General features: G+C 39.3%; 1 protein-coding gene across 16 annotated transcripts in view; it reads right to left on the bottom strand.

Annotated features, from left to right (window-relative positions):
• PARD3 (par-3 family cell polarity regulator) overlaps positions 1-27,984 on the bottom strand; it is a 444,458-nt gene that overhangs the window by 301,222 nt on the left and 115,252 nt on the right. For all 16 annotated transcript variants that reach the window (XR_012633185.1, XM_074899993.1, XM_074899998.1 and 13 more), the window contains exon 3: positions 315-495. Coding sequence is in view for 15 of the 16 variants with exons in the window: in XM_074899993.1 (XP_074756094.1) it covers positions 315-495 (181 nt within the window). In the remaining variant the exon portion in view is untranslated. The remainder of the gene's footprint in view (positions 1-314; positions 496-27,984) is intronic.

Below are 27,984 nucleotides of genomic sequence, written 5' to 3'. Positions count from 1 at the left end.
AACTGGCAAACTGAAAATTACATCATGCAGCAACTGCATTTGGAAATTTTGCTTTGATTTTCAGTGAGGACAATTATAAACTGCCTGTACAGAAGGAGCTTATTGCTCCTAAGAGGAGTTTATAAATAATTTATTAAAATGGAAAGGTTTGTTTAGTTGCATGCAACAAGCATTTACGCAGGTTCTCAATTCTGATCAGCTTTCGATAAGGACAGATAATGAATCATTTTCCCAGCAGCACAAATGGGTAACAGCACTAGCCACGCTTGTAAATTAAGATGAAACAAGTCAAGATACTGAGAACATTTACTTACTTGCACGAAGGACTGAAGGGGTGACTTCAATTTCACTTGTTGCTTGGTAAGGCTGAAAGGCCGATGCCGCGTTGGAACCAAGCTCACTGCCAAAAATCTCGGGGCTTTGTGTGCCTGTCGAGCTGGCGCTGGTGCCATCACCTCCATGGTGTGGATCTTGCTCATCAAACACAGCTACAAGCTGCAAATGACAATAGAATCTGTTAAAAAAAACCTTTCAGCAACATTGCAGTGCCATTGTAGATCAGCATTTCATCATTTCTTCCCACCACAGAGCAAGAAACGTCTATCAGCAGAGACTCAGATCACTACCTAGATCACAACATCATCAGCCCAAGGAAAGGCAGCCATTAGTTGGATAGTACAAAGGGTTAACAGCTCTGATGGGACATGAAACTCATCACTGCAAGTCGCAGAACAAATGGCACCAAGTCAGGAAAAGAAGGGTCGCACCTTCCCCAGCAAGCCACTTTACCTTACCCAGAAATATGGAAAACTATCTGAGTGCTGATCAATGCCCATGCACTGAAATGTATCACCTGTGTTTTGATACCTCTCTATACAACATTATTACAAAGTCAAACCACAAGCAAACCCTCATTTTTATAGAATAAAAACATACAATAAGAAAATATGTTAATACACACTGAAAGCTATAGACAAAATACAAAACCACCCGGAAGTGCTATAATCACTATAAGTTATCATCTATTAACCTGCTACCTATTAATCTATTATCTGTTAATATGAGTTAAGTTGTGGCCCTCTCTTTCAAAATTTATTTCATCAAATTTATGGAGATACTTCCTTATTTGTTTGCAATCAGCTTCTCCGAGACAAGCCTAAGACCTCAATCCCAATTTGAAATTTATCCATGTCACTTATTTAATACAGATTTACTAAATCTGTGTTCATCATTGCAAGGGAAATAGGAAAAACATCATGGTGGTTTTTGGTAAATCTGAGGTATTTTTTCCACTGTAAATTAATGCTTTTATCTGAAACAAATAATTTATCCCAATTTACCTTTGGTGACCTACTGAAAGAGAAAAGGCCATCTCTTATACACATTTCATTTTAGAACTTAATCTTCAAGATGGATAAAAAAGTTTTATGGATTACAGCATTCTGCAGCCTATAAATTAAACTATAATGTAATATTTGAAAGACATTTCCAAGAAAGCATTACATTCTTCTGTACAAATTGGTAGGGTAAATGGAGCAAATCAACTTAAATCTATGTTGATCACCGCAAATTGTTTATTTTGTTAGAACAACACTTAAAGCTTCATATAACCTAGAGGAATCAGAGAGGTCATTTTCTCTTTTATTTTTTCTAAGTGAATTTGACATCCTCTCATGCTACAGATTTTAATATTAGTCCCTTTACTCAAATCGAGATTACACAAACATGAGTAAAAAAAAAAAAACCAAACCACCAAAACAAACAAACAAACAAAACAAACCACCAAAAGAAACAAAAAACCCCAAACAAAAAAAAACCCAAACAAACAACAAACACCTAAAACCACAACTGTAAGCCCAAGTGGAAATCTTTTGGGAATTCAGCTTTTTGAAATACTTTTCAGGCATTAACTTTTTTTAACAAGGAGTTTTGACATTGCAGAGAGTAGCAAACTTCTGCCAATAATTCCATACCTAATGCAAATTTAGGCTCTGGCATGCACAAACAAAAAGAATGAATTGGTAATGGGTAAAAAGTCCATGCTCTCTACAGTGCTATTTGAAAGGCAGGAAGCAGAATTAAAAACAGGCTGCAGCTGCAGACAGCTAGAACATGTTTTTAACATACAATTCATTATTTTGTGCTTGAGAAACATACACACAAGAGAGACGTGACAACACTTAAAATGTCAGTAGCTCAAGAGTATTGAAAATTTTATTTTCTACCACACTGAAATACCAATGCTTACAGAAACTGAATACTATTTCTCAAAAGCAGCACACTACTCATAACACTTTTACTACCTGTTTTATAACAGCTAATTACCAATCTCCAGCAACTGAAAATAAACTAATCCACAAGTGAAGTAAGGTATTAGAACAAAACACAAACAATGTATTTAAGAATTCTAGGCATGAAACATCAAATCTTTTTCTTCTTTGCATGGCATGTATTAAGATAAATCCTCACATTACGTTCTTTTTGAGGATGATCGAAAAATATTGCTCAACACATGCTGGTTTAAGTATTTTATATATATAATGTATGAAAAAAGGTACATGCATCTAAATCTCTATATATGTATGATCTACTGTAAGCTGCCTCCAGCTTTTTGCCTATGCCAGACAGTCTACAACCTATGACTCCAGAACATCTAAAAAGAAATGTTTCTCATTTCAAGCTTAGCTTTTGATCTTATGTATTTTCGTAGGTATTCACCATTTTGACAGCATCAAATCCTCAAAAGGCTTCAGTTCCCTTAAAAAGCACACCAAGTTATAACATTTTTGCATACAACATGTGAAGAAACACAAGCCATGATAGTTTTCTCCCCATCTAATTAGTGTTAGGAATGCAGGTTAGGAAGTTCATTGTAAAACAGTTACAAAGATACACTTATTCCTCATAATAAGCTAGAAAGTCTTCAGGACTGAAAGACTTTATGTGCCTAAACAGTGTTGAAGATTGATTTCCAGAGTTTGGTATGCCACTCTGCGGATGATGAGTTCACAAGGAAAGGACAGCCACCAAAACATCTTCCACTGTATTTTGATATCAAGCATTCATTTCTGTTATCTCCAACACATCTTATTTCAATCAAGGGAAATCCTTTGATGAAAGGAATTATACGCTTTTGTACGCCTGGAAACCCAGAAATCACACCTCAACTACCATCTTTGCAGGAACAAGAAACAAAATTAAAAACATCTGAAGAGACACCTTATGGCTACTTAGAAGGAAGCCACATGAGCAAGTCACTAAACCTATGAAGAATCCTTTGCAGCAGGAATCCACAGCAATAAACACTGCTCTATGCCCGTGAAACAAATGGCCTCTCAGTGAGATGCCAGTCATGTTTGAAGGCCAAAAAGATGTTTTTAAATTGGCAAAGAATAGAACACAGATTACTAGACCAGCTTTTATCATTTAATGGTAAACCTATGGTCTTTTGCTAGGCTTTAAGTATCAGGTTTACAAAGAAAGTAGATAACAAAGATAATTGTCTTTTCTGGAAACAACATCATCTTTACTGTAGGGAGACTGCTTCCATGTCGTGTTTTTTTTTTTTTTTTAAATAAGAAATAATGAATAAAATTACCATAACCATGCACAGTGCCAGTTTTCAAATGCAAGGAACCGCATGCTCCTTTCCAGAATCACTGATTACTGCCAATACCTGACATGAGCTGTGCCTCCTGTTCTCTGTCCCTCAGTTTTAGAGCTCATCACTTGCAGTGACCCGAGAAACTCACCATACCATCCATTCTTATGCAGAAGAGATCAGCAGAAGGGCTGAACAAAACATAACAATGCACAAAGAAGAAAATAGCTTAGCTGTTCAATATTAGATCAATATTAGCTCTTCCATCAAAATCCAGTGAAAATATATATAATAATAGTAGTGGTTACAGTACATTATATCCACCCCCCATTCCATGGGACCTGAACTTGAATGTATCAAAGATGTGTAAATGTGGTTAAATAGGTTACAGCAGTTTTAATCACCTGGGATAACAGGACACACTATTTGCTTTTTTCAATCACTGAACTAAAAATGTGAAAATGGGAAATGAAATCAAGTAGCAACAAGCCACTTTGTCTTCCCAAAACAAATTTAATAAATGGTAGGCTTAATTTAGACTGACATGTTTATACTTCTAATTATAATATGGCAAAAGCAACAGAAAGGAGGTTTCAATATAGATTCGCGTCCTTCATTAATGTAAGCTAGAATGGGAAGAATCATCAGTTAGAATGGGAAGAATCATCAGTTTGAATAAGGTAAGAATTTGATCCCCAGTGTAAGTGTATGCTAGCTTTTCAAGAAAAATTAGGTTTTATTGAGCAGCACTTTCAAAAATAAAGACAGCAGCTTTGTTCAGATCACAACTTATGGAAAGGTTATTCGATCTCATCAACGGAAGTAGAGTAAGTCTTTGAAAGGTCAATATGCATAAACTAAAATACTCCTATGTTTGAAACTTCCGAGTGAGAAATACAAGTAATCTTATATGAATTACCAACAAAATATACTTTTTTTTAAAAAAAAAAGCAACAACATTCGGTGTTTGACCAACAGCAATTTTTTCAAACAATACAAAGAACTCCAGTGGAGTTTTTTACTCCAAATGGTAAAAAGCACAATTATGAAATTTACTATATTTTAAGAGGGTTTTTTTAATTGCTGCCATCATCCTCCAAAGCCCGTCATCCCCCCCCCCCCCCGCCAAAAGTACAGTTTAAGAACTACCTTGATGCTTTTCTCTTTCAACTGATACTCTTTCAACAGCAAATAGAAAAAGAGAGAGCAACATAATTTAATTCTTTTTGCTAAACACACTAGCTTCATCAAACAAATGGTTTACAAAGAAATGATTCTACAGCCTGAGACATCAAAACAAAGTTTTACTGAGATGCCTTTGGCTTTGGGATAGGAAGAGGACATTCCAGTAGATCACTGCATTCAGCCCTCTATAGCATATCTGAGTGACTTCCCACAACTCCATGTTGTACAAAATGAATTACACTTTAACCTTTAGTCCTTTCTGAAAGATACTGGGATGAGCTTCTCTACTGCTCTGTCTGGGACTCAAAATATCATACTAACCAGGTTATATTTACTTAAATAAAAAGCAAAAAGATTGATTTATTTTGACACAGGAGCAGCAGTCTGCATTCCAACATTAATTATTACAATTTCCATCTATTCTACAGTAATTAAACATTAGTAAACACATATGCAATCTTAATTAATAGACTAGATTAAGTACTTGAATGTTAATTAACTGGATTAAAAAAACTATTTGCACCAGCAACAGTTGTTTATATTTTCATTAAGTACTAAGACCATATAAAAATATTCATCACTATCAATTGGTGTAATCAGGTCATCTATCTCCAGCAGAAAACCACAAAACCAGAAATACTCCATAGAAACTCATACAGCTAGAAACTTCTGCCATATTTTTTCCCCCACTATGGCAAGTAAGACTGTCAAAAGGATCACTTGAATTTTGCACATTCCTGAGTATCTGTCCAAAATTTAATTATTTTGTAATATTTATTGATGAATTTACACTCATGTGTAGGCATCAGTAATGATTTCAGACTTATTTTAACATCCGTTCAAATTTACAGCTCTATTCTCCTGCTAGAAAGACAGCAAGTGATCCTCTAGTTTTTGCATCCTCTGGTCCTCACATCCTCTGCACTTTTTGTCCGCTCTTTTTAACACAGTGTGAAACTGAAATCACATATCTTTTTTAATGATTAGGAGACATTTTAAGTATCTGGTTTCTTCTCACCAGAAGGACACTTATCAAATAATTTCATACAAGGACATTCCTGATTTGTTCCGCTGTTCAGTGACCAATTGCTCAGTAGTTGATCTAATGAACAACCAAAAGTGTCTCAATTCCCCTGGCTGAACCATGCACTTCACTTCCTGGTCCATACAACAAATTCCAGATGTGGTCTTCCCTTTTACAGCTGCTATGGTCTTTTGGCATTTATGATGCACATCTGCGGGATGGCCATTCGTGTACAAAACAACCTTTCACACAAGTGATTTTTTTTCTGTTTCCAGCAGAATACACAGCATAGCCCTTCTGAGGCAGCTCCGAGTGACAGAGCAGCTCAACACCCTCCTCAGGTGAAGAGCTCATGCTGACAAGGATGCCGGCTCTCAGTTCATGCTTAATAAGTGAACTAAATAACTTTTTCACAGGAGACTTTGATCCTTGAAGAGAGAGATTTTGATGATCCAAATGCAATTCTAAAATCTAAATTAGCCTTGTCGATATATCTTCACATAATACAGCTACTTCAAGCATTTCCTTTAAAACCTCATGCCAGGGGGTTAAGCCCAGCCCTGTCCTGCAGTCCCAGTGTATAGGTCCTTGTCTGCACCCACTTTCTGACAGCCACCTGACCCACTGACATGAGATTTCAATCACTCTCAGAGCACTGCCATACACTTTCAGGCTTGTGCAGCAAGTATCTGGAAAGAGGACATGGAGAAGGCTGACAGAAAATTTAAACATAAGCATCACTGGCATCCTTTCCTGAGGAAAAATAAAAACTTTTCCAGTCTTAAGCAAGCCTGTACAGTGAACCCACAAGGCAACCACAGAACTGATTATACACTTCCTCTGCAACAAGTAGACTGCAACACAACCAAAGTAGACTGCAAGAGAATATAAGCAGATTTCTATAGTAACTCTTTAGGGTTCGCAAAAACCACGTGTACCCAGAGCAGTCTGCATATTAGCCCATGTTACAATGCAGAACCAAAGAGTACTTGTTTAATAAGGCCCGACAGTAAATCAAATTCAGCTAATACCATCTCAGACTCCAAAATATCCTGAAATACAAGTTTTTTGTGAACAGACAGATGAGTATAAGAGGAAAAAAAAATATAAATTCAGGAAAATAATTAGCAAGGGAATAGCCAATTATTATTTAGATACAGAAGAAACTAAATATGAAATCAATTTGTAGGCATTCTGATGACTGAACTGACGTTAATAGCCCCATGGCAGTCCCAAATTCTTATTATTCCTTGAGCTTCACTCTTCTACATGGCTCATTAAAAACCCATTTAAATATAAGTACTGTTTCAATGAACTGGTAAGAGAAAATACAGAAAAAATGGACATTTTCACACGTAATGCACTATTGCCCGCAGACATAAAAAAAAGGATCAGTTACTAAAAATAGCAACATCTGAGAGGCATTCTGTGCTATATGTTCAACCTGAGTATCCCCTTAACAGACTTGTAGATCACCCAAAACTTTAAAAGGAGAAAAAGGGCAAACGCTGTTTCCATTTTAGACAAACTGTAACACAAACAACAAACCTTTATAATTTCAATAAAATCTTTACCTATCCTAATTAATCAACTTCAGTCATGATGCCAGAACTAGATTTTCATAACAACTTTTCAAAGTAACATAGCTAGAAGGGAGTCGCAGAACCAATATTCTCCTAACAATTTTACTGCACTACTGCTTTTAGAAAAATAAGGAGGACATTTTAAGGATCACATTATACTAGCAAATTAACACTTTGTATTAGATCTTCTGTGGATTATACAGATGTGTAAGCTCATATAGAATCACAGAATAACCTGAAATGGAAGGGACCTCTGGAGATCATCTGGTCCAAGTGCCTGTTCAAACCAGGGTCGGTGAGAGGAGGTTGCTCAGGGCCGCATCTAGTTGCAATTTGAATAACCTCAAGGACGGAGACTACACAACCTCTCCAGGCAATCTCTCCCCATGTTTGACCACTCTTGGTTTTAAGAAAATTTTTTCCCTCTATCAAGTTGAAATTTCCCTTGTGGCAACTTCTGTCTGTTGTCCCTCACACTACTCCTGTGCACCTCAGAGAAAAGTCTAGCTCCATCTTCACCATACCTGATAGAGAGCAGCTGTATCAAGAATGCCATGCCTCAGAAAACCACATGGCCATACAGTATCCCCAAAGGCCTCCCTTTCCCTGGGATGGTCTTTAGCCCCCTAACTCACCCTCGTGGCCTCTGACTGAGCCATCATGGTAATGTCATGCTTGTATTGAGGAGGACAAAATACTCCATAAGCAGAGAGATATAGTCACTTCTGTCAACCTGCTGGCTACAGTCTCTCTCACATAGCCCAGGATGGAGCTGGTCATCTTTATCACAAGGGCACACTGCTGACTCATGTTCACTGGGTCGTCCCTCAGGTCTGCTCTGACGCAGTCAGTGAGCCCCCCCAAGCCCATACTGCTGGGTGACGTTATTCCAGTCCATATGCAGGACTCTGCATTTGTTTTTACTGAACCAAATCTGTGCCCTCAAAACCCTACAGTAAAAAGTAATCGCTGATGGAAAAGACATCACAGGTCTCATTGAAATTACCTCAAGTAATGGCCTCAGATTGCATCAGGGAAGGTTTAGACTAGATGTCAGGAAATATTTCTTTACAGAATGGGTTGTTAGGCTGCCCAGGGCTGGAATGGGATGGGCTGCCCAGGGAGGTGGTGGAGTCCCCATCCCTGGAGGTGTTTAAGAGCACGGTCAACATAGCACTGAGGGATATGGTGTAGTTGGGAACTGTCAGTGCTAGGTTAATGGTTGGACTAGATGATATTCAAGGTCTTTTCCAACCTAGTTGATTCTGTGAAAGTCATTCTCAAATCTGCTAAGTAAACTCCCTTCGTTTTCGAAACTCAGCATAACATAACAAGTTAAATCATATCTGCAAGATCAGTACTCATCTATTGATTCGAAAGATACTTTAATATTACAGATAGTTTAAAAATCTTCTCTTTCATGATTCTTTAAATCTAAGAAATTATTCTGAAATAAATATAGAAGCTTTTTATTAAAACACTGCTTTTGATTATTCATTTCCTACGGCACTTTGATCTGAGAAATTCAGAACCAATATTAAATTGCAATCTAATCTTCTCCCAGTAGAAATTAAATGCAGTTTTAGGTACTATCCTCTAAGTTCCCAGACAATTAAGTATATTTAAAATGTATTTTAAATTTTAAAATATTTAAAACTTGTTAGTTCATATATTACATATACTTAAAAGACCTTTTTCTCCCTTCCCCCCTCTATTGCTGAGCAGCAGACTAAAAGCAAGTATGACTATGCCACCCTGGAAAGTAATTTGTGTATAGTCTGTCTGCTCTCTACCTGACATCCATGGGCTAAGTCAGGCTAAGGTTTAGACCAAGAAATAAGACAATTAACTGAGCAAGTGTTAAAAGTATTATGAGGGCTATTAGAGGTAGCTGCCACTGAGCTGCCTGTCAGGTTGGCTGGACTTGTTTTTTGACGACCTCAGACCTTGAATATACCAGACACATCACTTCTGCATAACGTACTGAATGAGACTGGAGCTGGCAGCCCATGTGCGCAGCCTGACAGACACACACACCTGCAGAGTACGCACAAACTGATCATCCTGCAAAGTCCTGATGTGCTCAGGCTGAACCTACTGCATGGACACAGCAAGTCCAACATCGGAGCTGGATCTTGGACTTCATCATCAGCTAACTTCCATGACCAAAGAAAACATCTACATTTGTCATATCCTGCAGACAGACAACCTGGCAGCCCTGTCCTACATGGCCAAAAGGCATTGCTGGCAGAAACAAAAGTAGAAGCAGTCTACATTTCATGAAGCTGACAGACATGGAGACAAGGACATAGATGCCAGTAGGTGGGTTTCTTTTGGTAGGGCATACTCACCTGGGCCAGGAACAGGTAGAAGCTCCAGTTTGTTATGTTAACTCATGCTGCTGAATGCTGTATTTCTGCTGTTAACTTTAAGCATACTAAGCATTATGAATTAGCTACTGATCCCAGCCTTCTCAAAGGAGATAATGACTGAATGTATTAATCAGCACTGTTACCAGCAGCTGTTAAACTAAGCCCTGGCAAAAGAGTGGACAGTGCCATCACTGCACTCTGATCTCTAGGAGGATGGAGCAGCCATGCAAAATCCAACAAGCAGAAACACTGCAGACGCATCCCACTGCAAAAGGGGTATGATTAAGATTATGGAGTAAGAGATTCCAGAGCTTGCAACTAAACACAAAACTACTGCTAAAATGAGAGTGCAAGAATAAAGAACATTCTTTTAAACATTTTTTTTTTCTCTGATGCTTCTCGGGAAAAAAAATGAAGATATTGCACTGAGGGATAAGCTTGCTTTCCTCAGTTGCTACAAGTCTCTCCAAACAGCAGGTAGTAACGTGCTGAATTCCATGTTTGTTTGGGATATGAGAACTGCTGGGGAAAATACCTCTGTCCTAAATTAGAAAGTTTTGCAATCATAGGTTTGTTATCATGGAATTTTTGTAACAGGTTGTTTCTTCACTGACTCTTCCTTTGAAAGCATACAGCGTATAATGCTACCTTGTTATTTCCTTAAATCCTCAATTCATATAGAAACATTTCTTCCAAATTCCCTTTGTAAAAACAGACCTCTTTTTCAAGGCTAAGGACATCCTCTGCAAAATTACCACAATATATGGTTTAACATGGTATCTCCTTAGGTCATTTTGAAAAGAAATAGGAAAAAATATATCTATCCTGGCTTTAAAGAGGTGCGTAAAAGAAAGTGTGGTATCAGAAGAGAGTGTGCTATGCTTGGAAATTAGTGGGGACACATATGAGCATATGAATAAGCCAATTTCATCTCCTCCATTTTTGATCCCTCAGCACAAACGAATATATGTGAACCACACTGAGGACAATGTTGTTAATATTACATTGGAAACAATTTTACATTTTTAGAATGCACTAAGTCTGCCTCCTTTTCTAAAAGGAGAAGCTCAAAAAGATATCCTGATTGTTCTCCATGAAGCTGAGCTTGCGTGTATGGGATGACTCTGCAGGTCAGCAGATTTCCAATTCGACAGCATAGACCATACAGGAGAACAGTATTTTATTTCTGCCACAGAGGTCAGCAGTTAAGCAGTGACGCTATGCAGTAAGTAATCCAGACACTGGGTTATTAGAGGGGCTGGTGTCACAGAGCAAGATATATTACTGAAATAAAGATGCATTAAATCTTAACAGTTGTCTCATCTGTCATTGGGAGCTGCAGCTCTTGAGTACCAAGAAAAAAATGGTTTCAGAAACCTCAAAAAAGACCAGGCTTTCCATTCCTCTCTTACAAGATCAAAACAGTAGCATTTAAAATCTAAGATTTCAGTTTCAGCTGAAGTACAAAAAGGTACCTAGTTAGTTAAAGCACAGGCCAATCTTTGCAAGCTTATTAAACATCAAGAAAATAGATTTTGTAAAATACAGCTCTTCATTTTACATAGTGTGTGCTGTTCAGTGTAATTTGCATGCAAAAGCCAGGAGAATGTGATTAAAAATACCCATCTAGAGACACACATGAAAAACTTCAAACATTTTCTGATTCCCTTCTGTTCCACTCATTATTTCGATACCTCACTACAACAAAGGAATAGATAACACTTGTCCTTGACATTAGCCTAAATTATCTTCAGTGTGCAATACAATACCTATTAAAGTAGGTTTATTTTAAATCAACGTCAAGGTCTGTTCAAAAGGTAAAACTCTGTGTACCTTTTGCCTTTCGTATAACACTTTCTTTTTTCTCCCAAGAAACTTTTCAGAGGTCTTAAAAACAATGAGATAGGGATGTTTTTTTAACTAACTTTAGTATTAAAAAACATCAAAATGTGAGACATTTACCTCTGGCATTTTAAAACAACAATAACAATATTCTTCATTTTGTGCATAATGACAAAAATAATCAGCACATTAAGCAACAATTCATGCCTTCCTTTCTTTAAGTAAGACTCTAAAAAAATTTTAAATGCAAACAACTGACTGTTCCCTCATGACTAACATTTTATATTATTTTAAAATGTAACAATAATGAAAACAATGCAACTTAACGTACAGTCCGTTAGGACTATCCTTACAAAGCAAAGAATAAAAGGTAGCGGTCCAACAGCACCAGGCTGATGGCAAGTGACACGTACCAGCAGATCTGTGGAGGTTGTCCCCTCCTGTCTCAATCCCCAGGCACAGGGGACTTGACTCACCAGTATTATTACGTGAACTTATTCCAGACAAGGAGCTCTGATCTTAAGCAAAAGACACCTATCAGATAACATTTGACAGTCTAGAAAGAGAAGGTCCCAAAACCTCCATAAAACAGTTCTTCTTAAACACCTTTAGGTTTTCTACAACCAAGAGGATTATAGTGATCGCTCTATGAAGAAAAAATAGCTTGGTGCATCTACTACATCCAGATGGATATCCATCTACCATACACTGTAATCTACTAGGACAAGACAGGGCCTGTGTTTATTTCCTAAAAACCACCAAGTTAAATGACACAGTAACTGAAATCCATGGACTTTCACTAAAATCTAGGCTCCCTATTCCAAAACCATTTTCGAAACGATCTGAAGCCACATTTTCAACAATAATTTGACAGATAAGGTTGCAGAAAGGCATCTCACTTATTTTCTCTCCATAAATCCTTAGAAATCAGAAGCTAAGATATTTTTGAAACTCCTGCTTTTAAAAGCTGCCTGATGACTTTTCAAATCTGACTTCTAAATGCTTATGAAAACAAACACAAACAGGAAAAAAAAAAAAAAAAAAAGGCAGGAAGAAGAGTAAGGAGGGAGGACCTCAGAAGGAAACTAACTAGTTAATACCACCACATCCATCTTCAAAACAAGATTCACTGGAAATCAAATGCTTTTGTTTTTGTGAAATGCAGGAATGAATAGCAAAGGGGATATCTGATATTACTTTAACTGTGATTCTTGTCTACTTGTTGCAGAAGCCTCCACTGCCTTACAGCACTCTCTCTTTACATAGGGATGCAGCACTTGAGCATTATAACCAAAGAGACAGGAACATAAATAGGGACTTTCGATGGAATTATTCTCCTCAGTCATTTAATGTGAAAGCGTCAAAGATTCCAGCTTTATTTTCAGAACTCATTTTGAAAATTAGTTCCCTAAATCACTGTGGAAACTGGGACCAATGCACCTACCTCACCTAGATGAGTCAAAAACATTTTTAAAAAATAAACACTCAAAAGAGAAATTACATTTGTATACACAATCATTCCAAGCTACCAAACTTGGGAACACACTATCATTCTTAAATTTTACCTTGACTCAGCCTATATCTGTGAATGCATTTTCCAACACATAATGTAAATGTCACCCAGCCTAGGGAAGGACATACAAGCATTTCCAAAACCCATCAACTTCAACCTGTGGACAAGGACTGCTTTGAAAACTTCAAAACAGATCCCTTCCATCCTGTAGATACCCTATTTCCTCTCCTCCTCTGGGCTGATCTAGCCTCTTTGCGTCTCCTCTTTTCTCTCCTAAAAAAATTAAGGTTATAAGTAGCTGGCACTCCATGCCAGGGCAGCAGGCCTGTCTCTGTTTGAAGTGTCTATATTTCATAGTGAATTCAAATATTGTTGTAAGGTTATTAAAATCATTCATGATTTTATCTGTGCCAAATGGATCATTACACTGTCAACACTCATCTTTATTATGCAAAAATATGCAGAACTTAACATCTTTTGTTGAGCTGGCAAAACAGTATATTCAGTAGTAACTATTTTTCATTAAATTTTGCACAAGGTTAAAGCGTGTGTGGAATCTGATTACTAAAGGCTCCATTCAGAAACATCACACAAAACAAGCTGTGTGCAGCAAAAGATTATTTATTTTAAACCTACAAACAAATTCTTCTGAGTAGTGCTCACTGAACTAATGGTGTTCTGATTTATTTAGAGTTCCCTTTAATTTTTACTATTATATATTAAAAAAAAAATAATCAGAATCCAACATTGCCTTTCAAACACCCTTAAAATATAAAAAAATTGAAGTGTCTGTGGGTCCAGCACAAGAAAAGTTGCCTTTCTTTTTCAATAGCTGGAAGAGGCATGGCTATGTAAGTCCTTGAAAATCAGCACGTGTTTGGGAGGAATTTGTTGCTGAATTTCATTTCTTGGTAAATTACATAGAAAAATACAATCAAAGCAAATCAAAGGAGCACTCACTCTGCTTCTACACTTATGGCATAGTTAGATATTTCATTAAATTAATGTCCATTTGAGTATGATTTGGTGATTCTCTGCTGATTTGTGACTAATAAAAAAATTACTATTTTGCTTTGAAATATTTCCAGCTTAAAAATATTTTAAGCAGAACATAACCACAGCCACAGCTGAAGGCAGCTAGAAGAAGCTTGCTTTGCTTTGCCTGGCAAAGGACAAGCATGGCTAGCTCTGGAGGGAAGGGGAAAACAGCTGGGAGTGGAGGGTGGAAAGGCCAGAAGGAACAATATTAACACCATGGAGAGTATATGGGCAACTGTTGAAGTTAAGGTTGTTTCATTTTTTTAAAGTTTCAGGGAGTTAAGATTTTTTTTTTTTCTTTTCTCTCTTTTTAAGTGTTCTTCTACATATACTTCACAATCCTGCTTAATGGAAAAACTCTGTAGGCTCCAAGGCTACCTCCAATAGCACCTCTTGCCTTCCACTCCTCTAAATGTCTTCCAACAGAAACAGAAGCTAATTTGGTCTGGTTACCTCTAGTGTAAGAATCATTTCTTGGGAAGCTCCAGCCATCTTGAAACCACTTTTCTGAGTCACTGTCTCATTAAGTCTTCATTTAATTCTTCTTTCTCTGTATTTCTCCTGACAGACTCAATCTTTGCAATTGCATGAACTTTTGGAAAACCTCTTTGGGGTGCACTTTATAGTTCAACACCACACAAAACAGACACATTGCATAAGGCTAGCACAGGTAGCTGGGTAAATTATGCTGTCAAAAGTGATTAACATTTAAAATGACTAAACAGAGGAAGCAGATAATAACTCCAAGATCTGCTTTTAATTAAAGCATTCTAGCAATTAATATTAAAAGGCAAAGACTGAAAATCAGGGAGAGCATAGCTTCTAAAGAGAATAGTTTTTATGCCTTTCATTAGGGGTCACCCTTTTTGATGTGCAAGACCACTTTTAAATTACCTGCCTCACTGGAGACCATTCACTTATTAAAACAACACTGCCCACATAAATACAAAAAAATACACATTTAATCAGAAACATTTATGCATTCATTACTTTTTCAAATGTCTTTGCTTTGAGATAATTTTACTCCTCACTGAAAGCAAACCTTATTTCACAGTCTCTGTGCCTAATTGTTGTATCCCAAATGATTTCTCTACTTTCCAAAATAATTACCAAACATTATATCATCTATGCTAAAACACTAAAAGGGCATCAACACTGAACCCTGTAAGTAGCTAAAATGAATAGTGCATACCAGGAAAGTCTAACGGGTGTAGCCTACGCACATAAATCAAACCGCCTTACACATTCTGACAGCTCCATCTAGCCACAGCTCCACAAAAGTAACTTTATCCCAGGCAGAATGAATTAATTTACATTCGGCACATACCAGCTATTACAAAAACTCCTATGGTCAAAAGTGTTATTTCCAGAATGACTTTACTGTTGTTTAACATTAGATTAACACTTCCACAATCATATCTGAGCTTTAGGTTACTTGGGTTTCAGAGAAACACAGGATGAGAAAAGTCACGTCTTTAAAGGCCCCAAAATTAGAGCATCTGGATAATGTTGGGAACAGATGCTGAAATCAGAACTTGGCAGGAATTCCTGAGACGGGAACCTCAAATGTCCTGGGGAGAACACAGAACAAAATGGAATATAATGTAAAAATGCAAGTGCACAGTGACAGAGTAGAGAGGCAATGCACGGATGTGCACATGTCTGATGGAGCAGATAAGCAAGAACAGTATCAAAATAGTCAGCTGCCCGAAGCTGAGGGAAGGGAGGGGAAGCCTACTTCTCATAAACTCCAGCAGCACCAGTTTACAAACCTTCAGGTTACGGACCAGCCTCTTCCTTGCCTCCAGCCGTGCAGCCAGGCAGTGGGGCGCAGGCAGCACCGCTGCTGATCTGCTGCTGGCTGACTCGCCCAGCTATGCTCCAGCGTTACAGACTGTATGGTCAGTGAGGACAGTAGATAGCAAAAGATAAGCTATTTTTCTTCTTTTTTTCTTCTTCCATCCATCACTGACAACTCTAATAATCTGATACACACCTTTCTGTATATACTGGGGTACTGCATGTACTAGTAAAATAGTACACTAGAAAACTACTTTTCTCTGGAAAAATTATCTATCTAGCTAGCTCTAGATATACTGCTCCAAGTGTGGGTGTATATACATATATATAATCTGAAAATATTACAATAATTTGAGGAAATGAACTCTCATTTCCTTACACACTCTTATTGTCTACAATCCCAAACACAGTTGACTCAGCTGGTGTAAAGATTAGGCTCGTTACAAGTGACCCAAGTTTCAGATGTGCAGAATGGCTATAAATCTTTCATTAAAACAGAAGCTACCACAGGGTACTGAAATACACTTTGCCTAGACCTAACTTTGGGCACACATGTTTGAAAGCACTGGCTTCACCATAATGTGTGATGTTAACGGAGGGCTAGACAACATATCTCCTTGTTGCATTATGCAGTTCCTTATGAGAAGTGGCAAATGGCGGAAAAGGAAGTTTTTTTCGTGTTTTGAGTTGTAGCTAATGCAATTTACAGATCACTGATAAAGCATTTTGTCCTTAAGCTGATCTAAATTAAAATTTCAAATGCTGCTAGTTTACCAAGAGTATTTAAGGTTCAAATCCTATGCTAAGTACCTTAAAACTCCAAGTGATAAATCCTCAAGTTTCAAATATGTAATGGTTCCATTTTACACATAATTCTAGAATAACTAATGCAGAAGAAAAGGGGATTAGCGCTCAGAGGTGGACTTGTGCAACTGCCTAAAAATGCAAACAAGAAATGTAAATCTGTCACACTGCTGTGCTCATACCAGGACATGCACAGGCGTTTATCCCAGCTAACAGCACCGCGCAGCCACGGATGTCAAAGCTCAGTCCAAACTGGAATTTTCCTAAATTCCCTCAGAAATCACACAGGAGAAACTGCAGTTCCTGCTACATGCCAGAGCAAATGCTCCTTCAGCCTGAGAAAGGCAAGCAGTCATGAGCAAAAAGAAACCGACATGCCTAGAGAAGAGGGGCTGCACATCCCCCCAGCCCAGTCCATTTGCACACACTGCCAGCCACACAGCTGTCTTTCAAAACTAACCTCAATTACAAAAATACAAATCCCATGTGTAGAGAAGGGAAAAAAAAGCTAAAAAAGCCGAACTTTTCCACAAACACATGTCTAATATCATATTAGGACATGGAAACAGAAATGCTACTAGAACTTCAGAAAAAAGCATAACCAATTGCAGCACTACTTCACTGTGCTGCAAAGATGGACTTGCTGCTTCTTATTCCCCCTAACCACCCTACTTTGGATGTTTTGGTACAGGGGTTTCTGAGGTGGGGAAGGGTGGCACTGAGTGCTTTTACGGATGGTTTTTGGACCCTTGCCTAATAACTTTGTCAGGAAGACAAACACTGCCTGCACTGCCTCAGCCATCCATTCACATGCATACATAATGGAGAGTAAAGAGGAAAAGAGAAATAAAAAAAACCTAGAGGGGAGATAAAAGTTACACTTTACTGGAATATGATTTTAAAAGATGTATCACACTTGTCATTTATAATTTGGTACTGATAGCTTAACATTGTTCAATACAGATATTTTATGATCTCAGATGCCTGTTCAAAGACCGCAACCTCAACACCACCCAGAGGTGAGTGAAAAATAAGCACACGTGCATTTACATAAGCAAAGAAGAGTGTAAGAGATCATATAAAACACCGATATATCATAGTTCCATGCACCAGTCAGTGGACAGGTAATGAACTTTTTCCTCTGGAAGCTTGCATACTGACAACATTCAAAGGTACTGAGGGGCTCCAGGGTGGGAGCACGAGGCGGCAGCACAGGCAGTGATGCCAAGGCAAGGGGAAGACTCATGGCCATGGGATGCAGGAGTGGAGGGCTTCAGGACCAGCTCAGAAGGACCAGACAGCAGCTGAAGCTCTGAAATTAAAGCACATGACTCAGGTTCACACGTGCTACCAGTACAAAGAAGATAACAGTGACAGATCTCAGAGTCAGCATGTACAAAGCAGCCCTCCCCCTCCATGGTGGGATTTAGCAGTCATTAATTTATAGCTGAAATTTGGGGAATGACTTGTGCCGAGAAGCAGTCATGACAGTTGTTTCTACTAAGGCCAATTAATTCTGCCCCTCAAAAAAGCAATTGTGGCTACACCCCTCTTACTCCTCCATCACTACCAGAAAGCTGCAATCTTTATATACATTTCTGTTCATTCTTCATCTGTTCTCCTGCATAAAGGAAGTTTAGTTTATGAGTTGATTTTGGGTCTATTATCAGAATTTTCCTTCAGTTCTAATTTAGCAAATTGTATACTAAAGATTCCCAGGCAGATCCCATCAAGGTTTTCGTATGTGATATATCCTCCAAGAAAACAAATGAGCACCATAATTTTGGTTTTCCAACACTCCCTCTCATAAGCAAACTTTAGCTACGCTTGGGACTATTTATGTGCTGGTCTCACTCCACTCCCACCCCTAAAACTCAAAGCTGAGTAATGGGATTTCCTTGAATATCCAAATGCCTACAGAGTTAGAGAGCAGCAGGTGAACCTACTTATAACTAGGAGAAGAAACTGTGGCCCTGGTGTGAATCAACCCAGAGCTGAAACATGAGGTGCTCAAGAGGACAAGTATTTTTATAACCCACTTCAGTGTTTTGCATTGCCCTTCTGCACAAGGATACAATGCATGTCCTGGCACAACACACCATGATGCAACACAGCCTTGATGCTTCCCAAAACAGGTCCTGTGAACATGGTACATGCCCAGGCCAGAAGGACACATACATTTTGTATGAGGAGGAGGTTGCCCCTCCTCACCTGATTGCAGAGAAGTAGAAAACCATAGGGAACAGTGGGTGAAGAAATGCAGAGTGTGCTCATCTTTCAAAAGCACAGAACAGCTTGGATCAGTCACCAAGCCCCTTCGAAACAAAGCAAAAATAACTTTTGAGTCCTGTGAGCAAAAGCAATAAACAGTTCGATATAGGCTGCTCTCAATATTGCATTGGAAGTACATTGGAATCTAATTTACACTTTGCTGATCCTTATAAATTCCACTTAAAACAAAAGTAATTTTCCATTCACCTTTCAGCAAACATTTCTTAGGAGAAAGCCCTGAATCTGAGCTTTCATGTTCAGATGCAATTCTAATGCTATTTTAGAACACCTTCTAAATTCTGTGAAATGAAACTATATGGAGAGGGACAAAATAACTGAGGATATTTAATAGCATGCTTGACTTTTCACTGTGTTCACTTTGATCTTAGAAATCAGTTAATATGGAAGAATCCAAAAAACACACAAAAACCAGTGCCTACAGAACTATTAGAATCCATTTTAAAAATTATTTAACCAGACTCAACCAGACCGCTGAATTTTAATAAAATCTTGAAATAAATACAGTAGAAGTAAAACACTTCAGTATAAGATTCTCATATATTTTATAATTCAAAAAGCTGAGATGACAAAAAGAAAAAAATCACTCAACTAAGGCATTCAAGCTGTAATTAATTTTAATCAGAAACACACATTCATCCCCAATCTTTTACTTTATAGCATTAAATTAAGAAAGGGTTTTGTTCTTTAAATGGTTCATAAAAATTCCAGTATGTCTTACACGCAAGTATTTGAGGTAGAAACAGCTCAAACTGAACTTATAGAGACTACAGTTTTCTGAATTCCTCTTGCAAGGCTTACCTGCAGAGCAGTCAGACAAGGAAACAGCTACAAATTTCAGTGTTGGAAAAATGGCACTTGGTGGTGGAACCTGAATGGATGCTTCTGCTTTCTCTAATCCCTAAATGGCTGACTTCAGAAAGCTTGGATCATCTCTCATTTTCTGCCCCCTTTGATAATAAAATGATTTAATGCCAATGATCAAATCCAAGATTAAAGATTTCAGACCAACGCATCATCCATCTGGTCTGCTCCCCAAAACATCGAAATTGGTTGGTTAAAAATCCAGAACTGCAACTCCCTCCACCATAACCACTGAAGTTCAGCATGGGGCAACTCTCTTGGTCAAGGACTATATAAAACGGAGCCAGTGGGCCACACAGAGCCTACCAGGTAATTCTTTTGTCTGAGAGAGTATGCACACTGGTTGACCACAGATGTTGGCTTGGGCTTCTTAGCCAGACAGGAGACTCCTGAGTGCCCAGGGGAAGGGCCAGAAGCTCCCACATGCAGCGATTTATTTGCCAATTCCAGCAGAACATGCTCCTTTCAAAACCAAAGAAAGAAGAGATGGCCAATATCATCACAAGCGGGGGCACTGCAGGAGGAGAAAGAGAGGAGAGCTACCTGTAGGACATATGGCTACTGCTGGTAAATGAAGGTCCTTGGTAGGCTCCTGCTTATACCTCTGTCAAGGTCTGATTCATCAAATAAGAAAATAGAGACTAAGCATAAAATTTTACTTTCTATGTTAAGTCATTTACCTGCAATAGGCACCAGCTACTGATGGTTACAAACTAAAAGGTTTTATATCTTTAAAGATACAAGTTGTAACTATGTTCATGCTATACTGCTTCACCGAGACACATCAATCACTCCTGCCAGAACCCAGTTATCAATGCCAGCTAAACCTAAAGTAGTAGCATTTCACATATATTCTGTAAAAAAGTTATTATGATCCCCCAAAGTCTGGGATTTTGCAAGACTACTAGCAGAACAGCTAGCCAGCAAAGGAGCACCAAGTACTAAATTGCTTGGCACCTATTCAGCAGCCAGACATACTTCCTACAACCTGTGCACTAGAGTCTTCGACCACTCAGCTCCTTCCGTTTAGATCCTGTCACGCAGCAGACTTAACTCTGCAAACTGACCTTAAGATTAAGCCATAAGAAAATTGACTGAACTTCAACTTTCAGTAGTATTTTTTTCCTGGAGAAACATTGCTTAAATTTCAGACATCAATCTTAGATTCTTGAGAAGCCGGTCTCTGCGTATCAGCTGGGAATTCAGTGTGCCCACTGCTGAATGGCTCTCTGGAGGGTGTAGCTCTCTTCCACTAGTTATATAGATACAAGGATACCAGCTTAACTTCAGCGCAAATACCCATCTGTGTTACTCAGCTGCAGAGGTATTTGAGAAATTGAGAGGAGCAGGTAAAAAAAAAAAAAAAAAAAAAAAAAAAAGAACACTCAAATTACACTAAAGAGCTGTACTTCCAATTCTTAAAATATTAGATGTTAACAAATATTAAAACTGCCATCGAATATAATTTAAAACATATAACAAACATAAATCTACAGAACATATGTTCATAGAGGAACAACTATAATAACGTAACATGTTGTGCATCATCTTAACCACGTGGCACAACTGAATAAAAGGCTACAAAAATGTAATTTATGAGACTGACATGGCTGTTAATAGTGTCCACCAGTTTCTTTCCAGACCAAAGCTAATGTTTTAAAGCTAATCTGAAAGCAAGAAACAAAAAGGCTGTGAACTGCTCATAACACCATGCATTCTATGAGCTGACTTATTTTGAAGCAGTAGTTCAAATGGCATCAAAATGACACTACAGGTCATTTTCACATCTTTGACTCAGCAATCTAACAAGACTTGACTGTGCTCATGTAAGAAATGAATAGACTACAGACTAAAATTTGGTTGGTCAGATGTCTTTACTCGTGTATACATGAAAAGATCTTAGATTATCTTGACAAGTGTCCAGCTGCATTAGTCACACAGGCAATCAGTCAAGTGTTTATTAGTGTCACACAGAAGACTATGTGGAAAGCTACAGCATCATTTTAATTAAAACACTGAAAGCAAGTTAAGAAAAAATCTTGTTAAAAGTACTCATAATCCCCAAACCCATATACAACATATGTAGCTATAATCATTGACCACCTGCAGGTCCTAGTGTGACCCACAGAGGTACTAACCCTCAGGAATGATATACAGTCCAGACAAAAGCTGAAAATAATAAGGGGCTGCCTGCCCCAGTTTCCCTGAAATTGTCCCCAAGCAGAGAATAAATTGATGATTTGACTTTTAGCCACTGAGCCCCATATCACTCTTGGCTGAAACTGCCCCTCCCAGGCATGTGCAAGGAACACAGCCCAGTTTTTGTTTGCAGGTCATTTTAGACACAACCTACTAACGCAGCCAAGTATAACTCTGCTTTCCTCAGTGAATAACCCCACTCAGTATCCCCGTTACGCTCTGACAGTCAACCAGGAAAGAATTTCTTATCTTAACTAGGGCAGAGCTGCCACCACAGGCCTTTGGGAGACCCAAGGGACTGCAAAAGCAGGTGGTTGTTTAGATTTAGGATTCCAGATCTGTCTGTCTATTATCAATGATCCATTCACTTTGTTCTTGTAAAATATGAATCTTTTCAAGCACTTTGAAATCCCACACACAGGCTATTGTCCATCAAAGACTCATAGTCAAAAGTATTAGACTAATTAGGTGACAGGTGGAGAACGGATTCAGGCAGCTGAAAGAGACAAGAAGCAAAGCAATATATATGGGCAGCAATTCGTTTGCTCATGCCATTGCCACCAAGCAAGAAATCAGGAATATATTCCGACATTCTGTAACTGGACAATGAGAAAATGAAAGAAAAATTAAACAAATACAGACTGCATTCCCCACACGCCACACCCAGCAAGTGCTGAGAAGAACAAGTATGCCTTACTGCTAACGGTGCTGTGCCCACGATGGAGATGTAGCCACATCCCTCAAAACATAACTGCTCGAGTCTCTGCACGCCTCCGCACATATGCCAGATACTCCTGTAGTCTCAGGATGAATTATTCCTCATCCCCAAGACAGGCTCCTCAGAGTTTGCAGCACACTAAACAGGCTTATGAAGCCTACGCAGTTGCCACTTGTTACACACTGCCTTGGGCTTAAATCAGCTAGTTTTTCTACACCAGATGTCCCAGAAAGTACATTTCCCTGTTAAAGGCTATACTTCACTGCAGACTTTCATTAGAGTTTAAATCTCCTGTAACACGGATGGAGAAAGGTTCAAACCTCTCATAGTACCCAAAACAAGGAAGCATTTCAAGAACAAGTGGATGTCTGTGTTCACAAAAAGACATGGTTGTGTTTCTTTTGGCTTGTTTTATGTAATTCCCAAGGAATTACCAGTGCCCATCTAACCAATAAATTGCAGTGTACCACTACAAATAAATATATTACTTTTATTTTCCCTAAAATCAACTTAAGTAGCTCTCATTCTTTTCACATCATTTTAGACAGTTAATGTATTCTCTTCCCACTGGACAGAGAATAAATACATTATCTGTCCATCTTACAGGGCCCCTGACAGCCAAATAAAACACGGTTATTACTGTCAGAACTCAAATGAAATATTCTGAACATGGCAAGAAGTTATTAGTCTGATGTTCATAAGAAAAGCTGTAAATGGAAAGGGGAAGGAAAAATATTTCCCTTTTCTAGGCTTTTGTGAGAAAATTAGATTATTCCCATTTGCTTGTTGATTTAGGTTTGGGTTGGTTTGGGTTTTTTTTTATTGTGTTGAAGTATCTTGGATATTCTATTAAGGACATGATTTTTTAAATCAAAATACTGATGACTGAACAATTATTTCTTCCTTAAAAAAAGATAGTATTACCTTAAATTTTATATCTTACATTATACCTACTAAATCAACCAGGTAATGTCATTTCAGTGCACAGTAAATTCACAGCAAGTGAGATTTGTGATATGACAGATAAACCTAGAAGCACTAAACAAAAGCAGTCACCTTTCATATCTCTTTCCTGATGCAGTTTAAAAAAAAGTCAACAACAAAAGCCACCGTAGCTGCCATGTTCATATACAAAGATTGCCTCCTTTAACTAGGTTCACCTATAATTAGACAGCAGAATCTACTCTGCATGGTAATTAGAAAATATAGAACCATAGTGCAACAGTGAAGGAAAGGAAAGGGTAATCATTTTTCCTCCATACTCAAGTGGTGGAAACTGAAGATGAGTGAGATATCTCTCCCAGAACACTAGTGGTTGCACTGAAAACTGTACTTACAACTTTAGAGGTAGAGAGCATCCAGTATGGTATGGGGCCATTCTCTCCATAACTGGCTCCCAGGGACTGGTGCCAGGCAATGCCTATCCCTCATGTTGCAGTCAACAGCTGCCAAACTTACAGTTGTCTCCAAACGGTTTCTCTGAGCACCCTTACTTTCTAAAGTCAGCCAAAGGGATCAGTACTGTTTGATGATGAAATCAAATTCCCAGATAGCATGTGGATAAAAATGGCATTAAAACAAATTAACTATGTAATAGCATTCAGCAGTAAGTCATTTCGACATTTGAGCAGATTAATCTCTCCAACGGATTAGAAGGTATCCACCGATACCTTCTATGTACATTAAAGACAGAGTTAGGTCCATGTGGAAAAGCAATTCTCAAATGTTTCTAGAAAACCAGGTGTTTACTAAATACTATTAAAAATAAACAACCAAACAAACAAAGCCCACAACACACACCCCACAAAAACCAGATGGCGACCAAAACACATACTGTACTAGATCTGTCCATCCCAGTATTCTAACTCTAACAACCTTCAATATCATTCAACAGCAGATGCCAAAAGAACAGGGCAAAAATACTTCCTTATCTCCATTCTCGAGTGACTTGTATCTCAGGAACATCCTAAGCCATGCATACTATCTTTGTGTTCTGTATTAAGCCAGAATTAAATATACATTTACAATATAAATATTTTATGCTAATATTTTTAAAGTTATCTAAATCCAGACTCTTGGATTTAGTGCTATTTATGTCACTTGTTCAGAGCTGATCAGATCTGTTCTTTTCAAATATCCCATTTCAGAGCAAAACTTCCAAATTACAAGCCTAACAAGTTTTTCTCAATTTCTTTTTACAACAATTTGCATCAACCCAATCAATACAAACCTCAAAATATATTCCAAATTAGCCTGGACAGCCAGCCTGTGTGATAAACCCTATTTAGCCCTAAAGATTTTACTGTATTTTCAAACGTAAAGACTATTTATTTGTACCGATAAAATAAGTTTTTGAACTGCATTGCTGCCCTTTCTGGGTGACAAAAACTCTAAAATAATCCTGGGTAACAGCTTCTGAGCCTGTCAGTCCTGCCAGAGGGCAGCAGGGACAGCACCTGTGTGCGCTGCGATCAGCTGGATGACCTGCTCAGCCTGGTGGTGGAACTCAAAAAAGAGGTTGAGAGATTAAGAATTATTAGGGAGCATGAACAGGAAATTGACTGGTGGAGTAACACCCTAGCACCCCTGAAGCAACAGGAGCTAATGGAAGCTCCAAACGAGGAAGGCAATCCCTCATCCTCTTGCTATCAGGCAGAAGGAGGAAGGAACCCTAAGAGACAAGGGAGGCTAGAAACAGGTCACTGCTCAAGGAGGCAGGAAAACCCTCTCCCCACCTCCCTCACCCTCCATGATGCCCCTTCACAATAGATTCAGGGCCCTGGAACTTCTGAACAAAGAAGACAGGGAGGAAGAAAATGAGACAAACAAAGAAGACCAAAGGTCCACCAAGGCCAGGTCACTTCAGACCAAGAATTAAAACCAGCTCTGCAAAGAACCCCAGAAGAGTCATTGTAGTGGGTGACTCCACTCTAAGGGGTGTCGAAGGCCCCATATGCAGACCAGACCCGCTTCATAGGGAAATCTGCTGCCTCCCTGGGGCCCGCATCAAGGACCTCAGAGCAACACTCGCTCCCCTAGTGAGACCCAAGGACTACTACCCTCTCCTGGTTTTTCAGGTAGGTAGTGAAGGCATCACCAGGAGAAGGCCTAAAGCAATGAAGAGAGACTTCAGGTCCTTGGGAAAACTGCTTAAGGGGTTGGGGGCACAAATTGTGTTCTCCTCCATCCCTTTGGTTGGGGGGATGGATGAGGAAGATTACAGGAGAATTCAGCAGATGAATGGGTGGCTCCAAGACTGGTGTTACCATCGGGGCTTTGGATTCTTCAATCATGGGTTGGTATACAGTGCACCTGATCTTTTGACATTAGACAGAATGCACCTGTCCCGGAGAGGGAAGAGGATCTTGGGGCAGGAGTTAGCTGGGCTCAGTGACAGAGCTTTAAACTAGATTTGAAGCGGGAAGGGGACAAAACATCAGCCCATCTGAAGTGCATGTATACCAATGCACACTGCATGGGTAACAAACAGGAGGAGCTTGTAGCTGTGATGAAACAGGAAAATTATGATGTTGTTGCTATTACAGAAACATGGTGGGATGTCTCCCATGACTGGAGTGTGCCAATTGATAGTTACAAGCTCTTTAGGAGCGACAGACAGGGAAGGAGAGGTGGTGGGGTGGCACTGTATGTTAGGGACTGTTATGATTGCTTCGAGCAGGGGTGTAGTGAAGACAGGGTTGAGTGTCTTTGCATTAGAATCAGGGGGAAGGCCAACAGGGCAGATGGTGTAGTAGGAGTCTACTACAGGCCACCCAACCAGGACAGAAAGATGGATGAGATATTTTATAGGCACTTAGAAGAAATCTCATGATCGCTTGCCCTTGTCCTTGTGGGCGACTTTAACTTCCCAGACATCTGCTGGAAACACAACACGGCAGAACGAGACCAGTCCCGGAGGTTCCTAGAATGTGTGGGAGACAACTTCCTGACGCAACTGGTGAGTAAATCAACCAGAGAAGGTGCCCTGCTGGATCTCCTCTTTGTGAACAGAGGAGGGCTGGTGGATGACGTGGAGGTTGGAGGCCGACTAGAGCACAGCAATCATGAAATAATAGAGTTCTCTATTCTTAGAGAGGCCAGGAGAGAGCTAAGCGGGACTGACATCCTGGACTTCGGAAGGGCTGACTGTCTTGTTTAGGCACCTGCTTGAAAGGATCCCCTGGGAGACAATCCTGAAGGGTATAGGGGCCCAGGAAGGCTGGGCACTCTTTAAGAAGGAAGTGTTAACGGCTCAGGAGCAGGCAGTCCCCAGGTGCTCTAAGAGAAGCTGACGCCAGAGAAAACCACCCTGGCTGAACAGGGAGCTTTGGCTGCAACTCAGGGAGAAAAGGAGAGTTTACAGCCTTTGGAAGAAGGGGCTAGCCACACACAGTGACTACAGAGAGGCTGTGAGGCTATGCAGGGTGGAAATCAGAAGGGCTAAAGCCCAGCTGGAAATTAATTTGGCCTCTGCAATCAAGGATAACAAGAAATGTTTCTATAAGTATGTCAGTAGCAAAAGAAAGTCCAGAGATAGTCTCCATCCCCTGCTAGATGCAGGAGGAAATATGGTAACAAGTGATGAGGAGAAGGCTGAGGTGCTTAATGCCTTCTTTGCCTCAGTCTTTAATAGCAAGATTAGTTGTATTGATGAAATCCAGCCTCCACAGCCAGAATACAGAGACTGGGAGAATGACCCCCCTGCAATCCAGGAAACAGTCAGTGACCTGCTGCATCACACAGACACACACAAGTCTGTGGGACCAGATGGGATACACCCGAGGGTGCTGAAGGAGCTGGCTGGGGTGATCGCCAGGCCACTTTCTATCATTTACCAGCAGTCCTGGCTGACCAGGGAGGTCCCGACTGATTGGAAATTGGCCAATGTGACAACCATCTATAAGAAGGATTGGAAGGATGATCCGGGAAATTACAGGCCTGTCAGACTGACTTCAGTGCCTGGGAAGCTGATGGAGCAGCTCATCCTGAGTGCCATCACACAACACATGCGGGACAACCAGATGCTCAGGCCCAGTCAGCATGGGTTTATGAAAGGCAGGTCCTGCCTGACAAACCTGATCTCCTTCTATGACAGGACGACCTGCTTATTAGAGGAGGGAAAGGCTGTGGATGTTGTTTACCTTGACTTTAG

The sequence above is a fragment of the Athene noctua genome, chromosome 2, assembly GCF_965140245.1.
Source record: "Athene noctua chromosome 2, bAthNoc1.hap1.1, whole genome shotgun sequence".
NCBI classification, from domain to species: Eukaryota; Metazoa; Chordata; class Aves; order Strigiformes; family Strigidae; genus Athene; species Athene noctua.
This window is presented reverse-complemented; position numbering and strand designations above follow the sequence as displayed.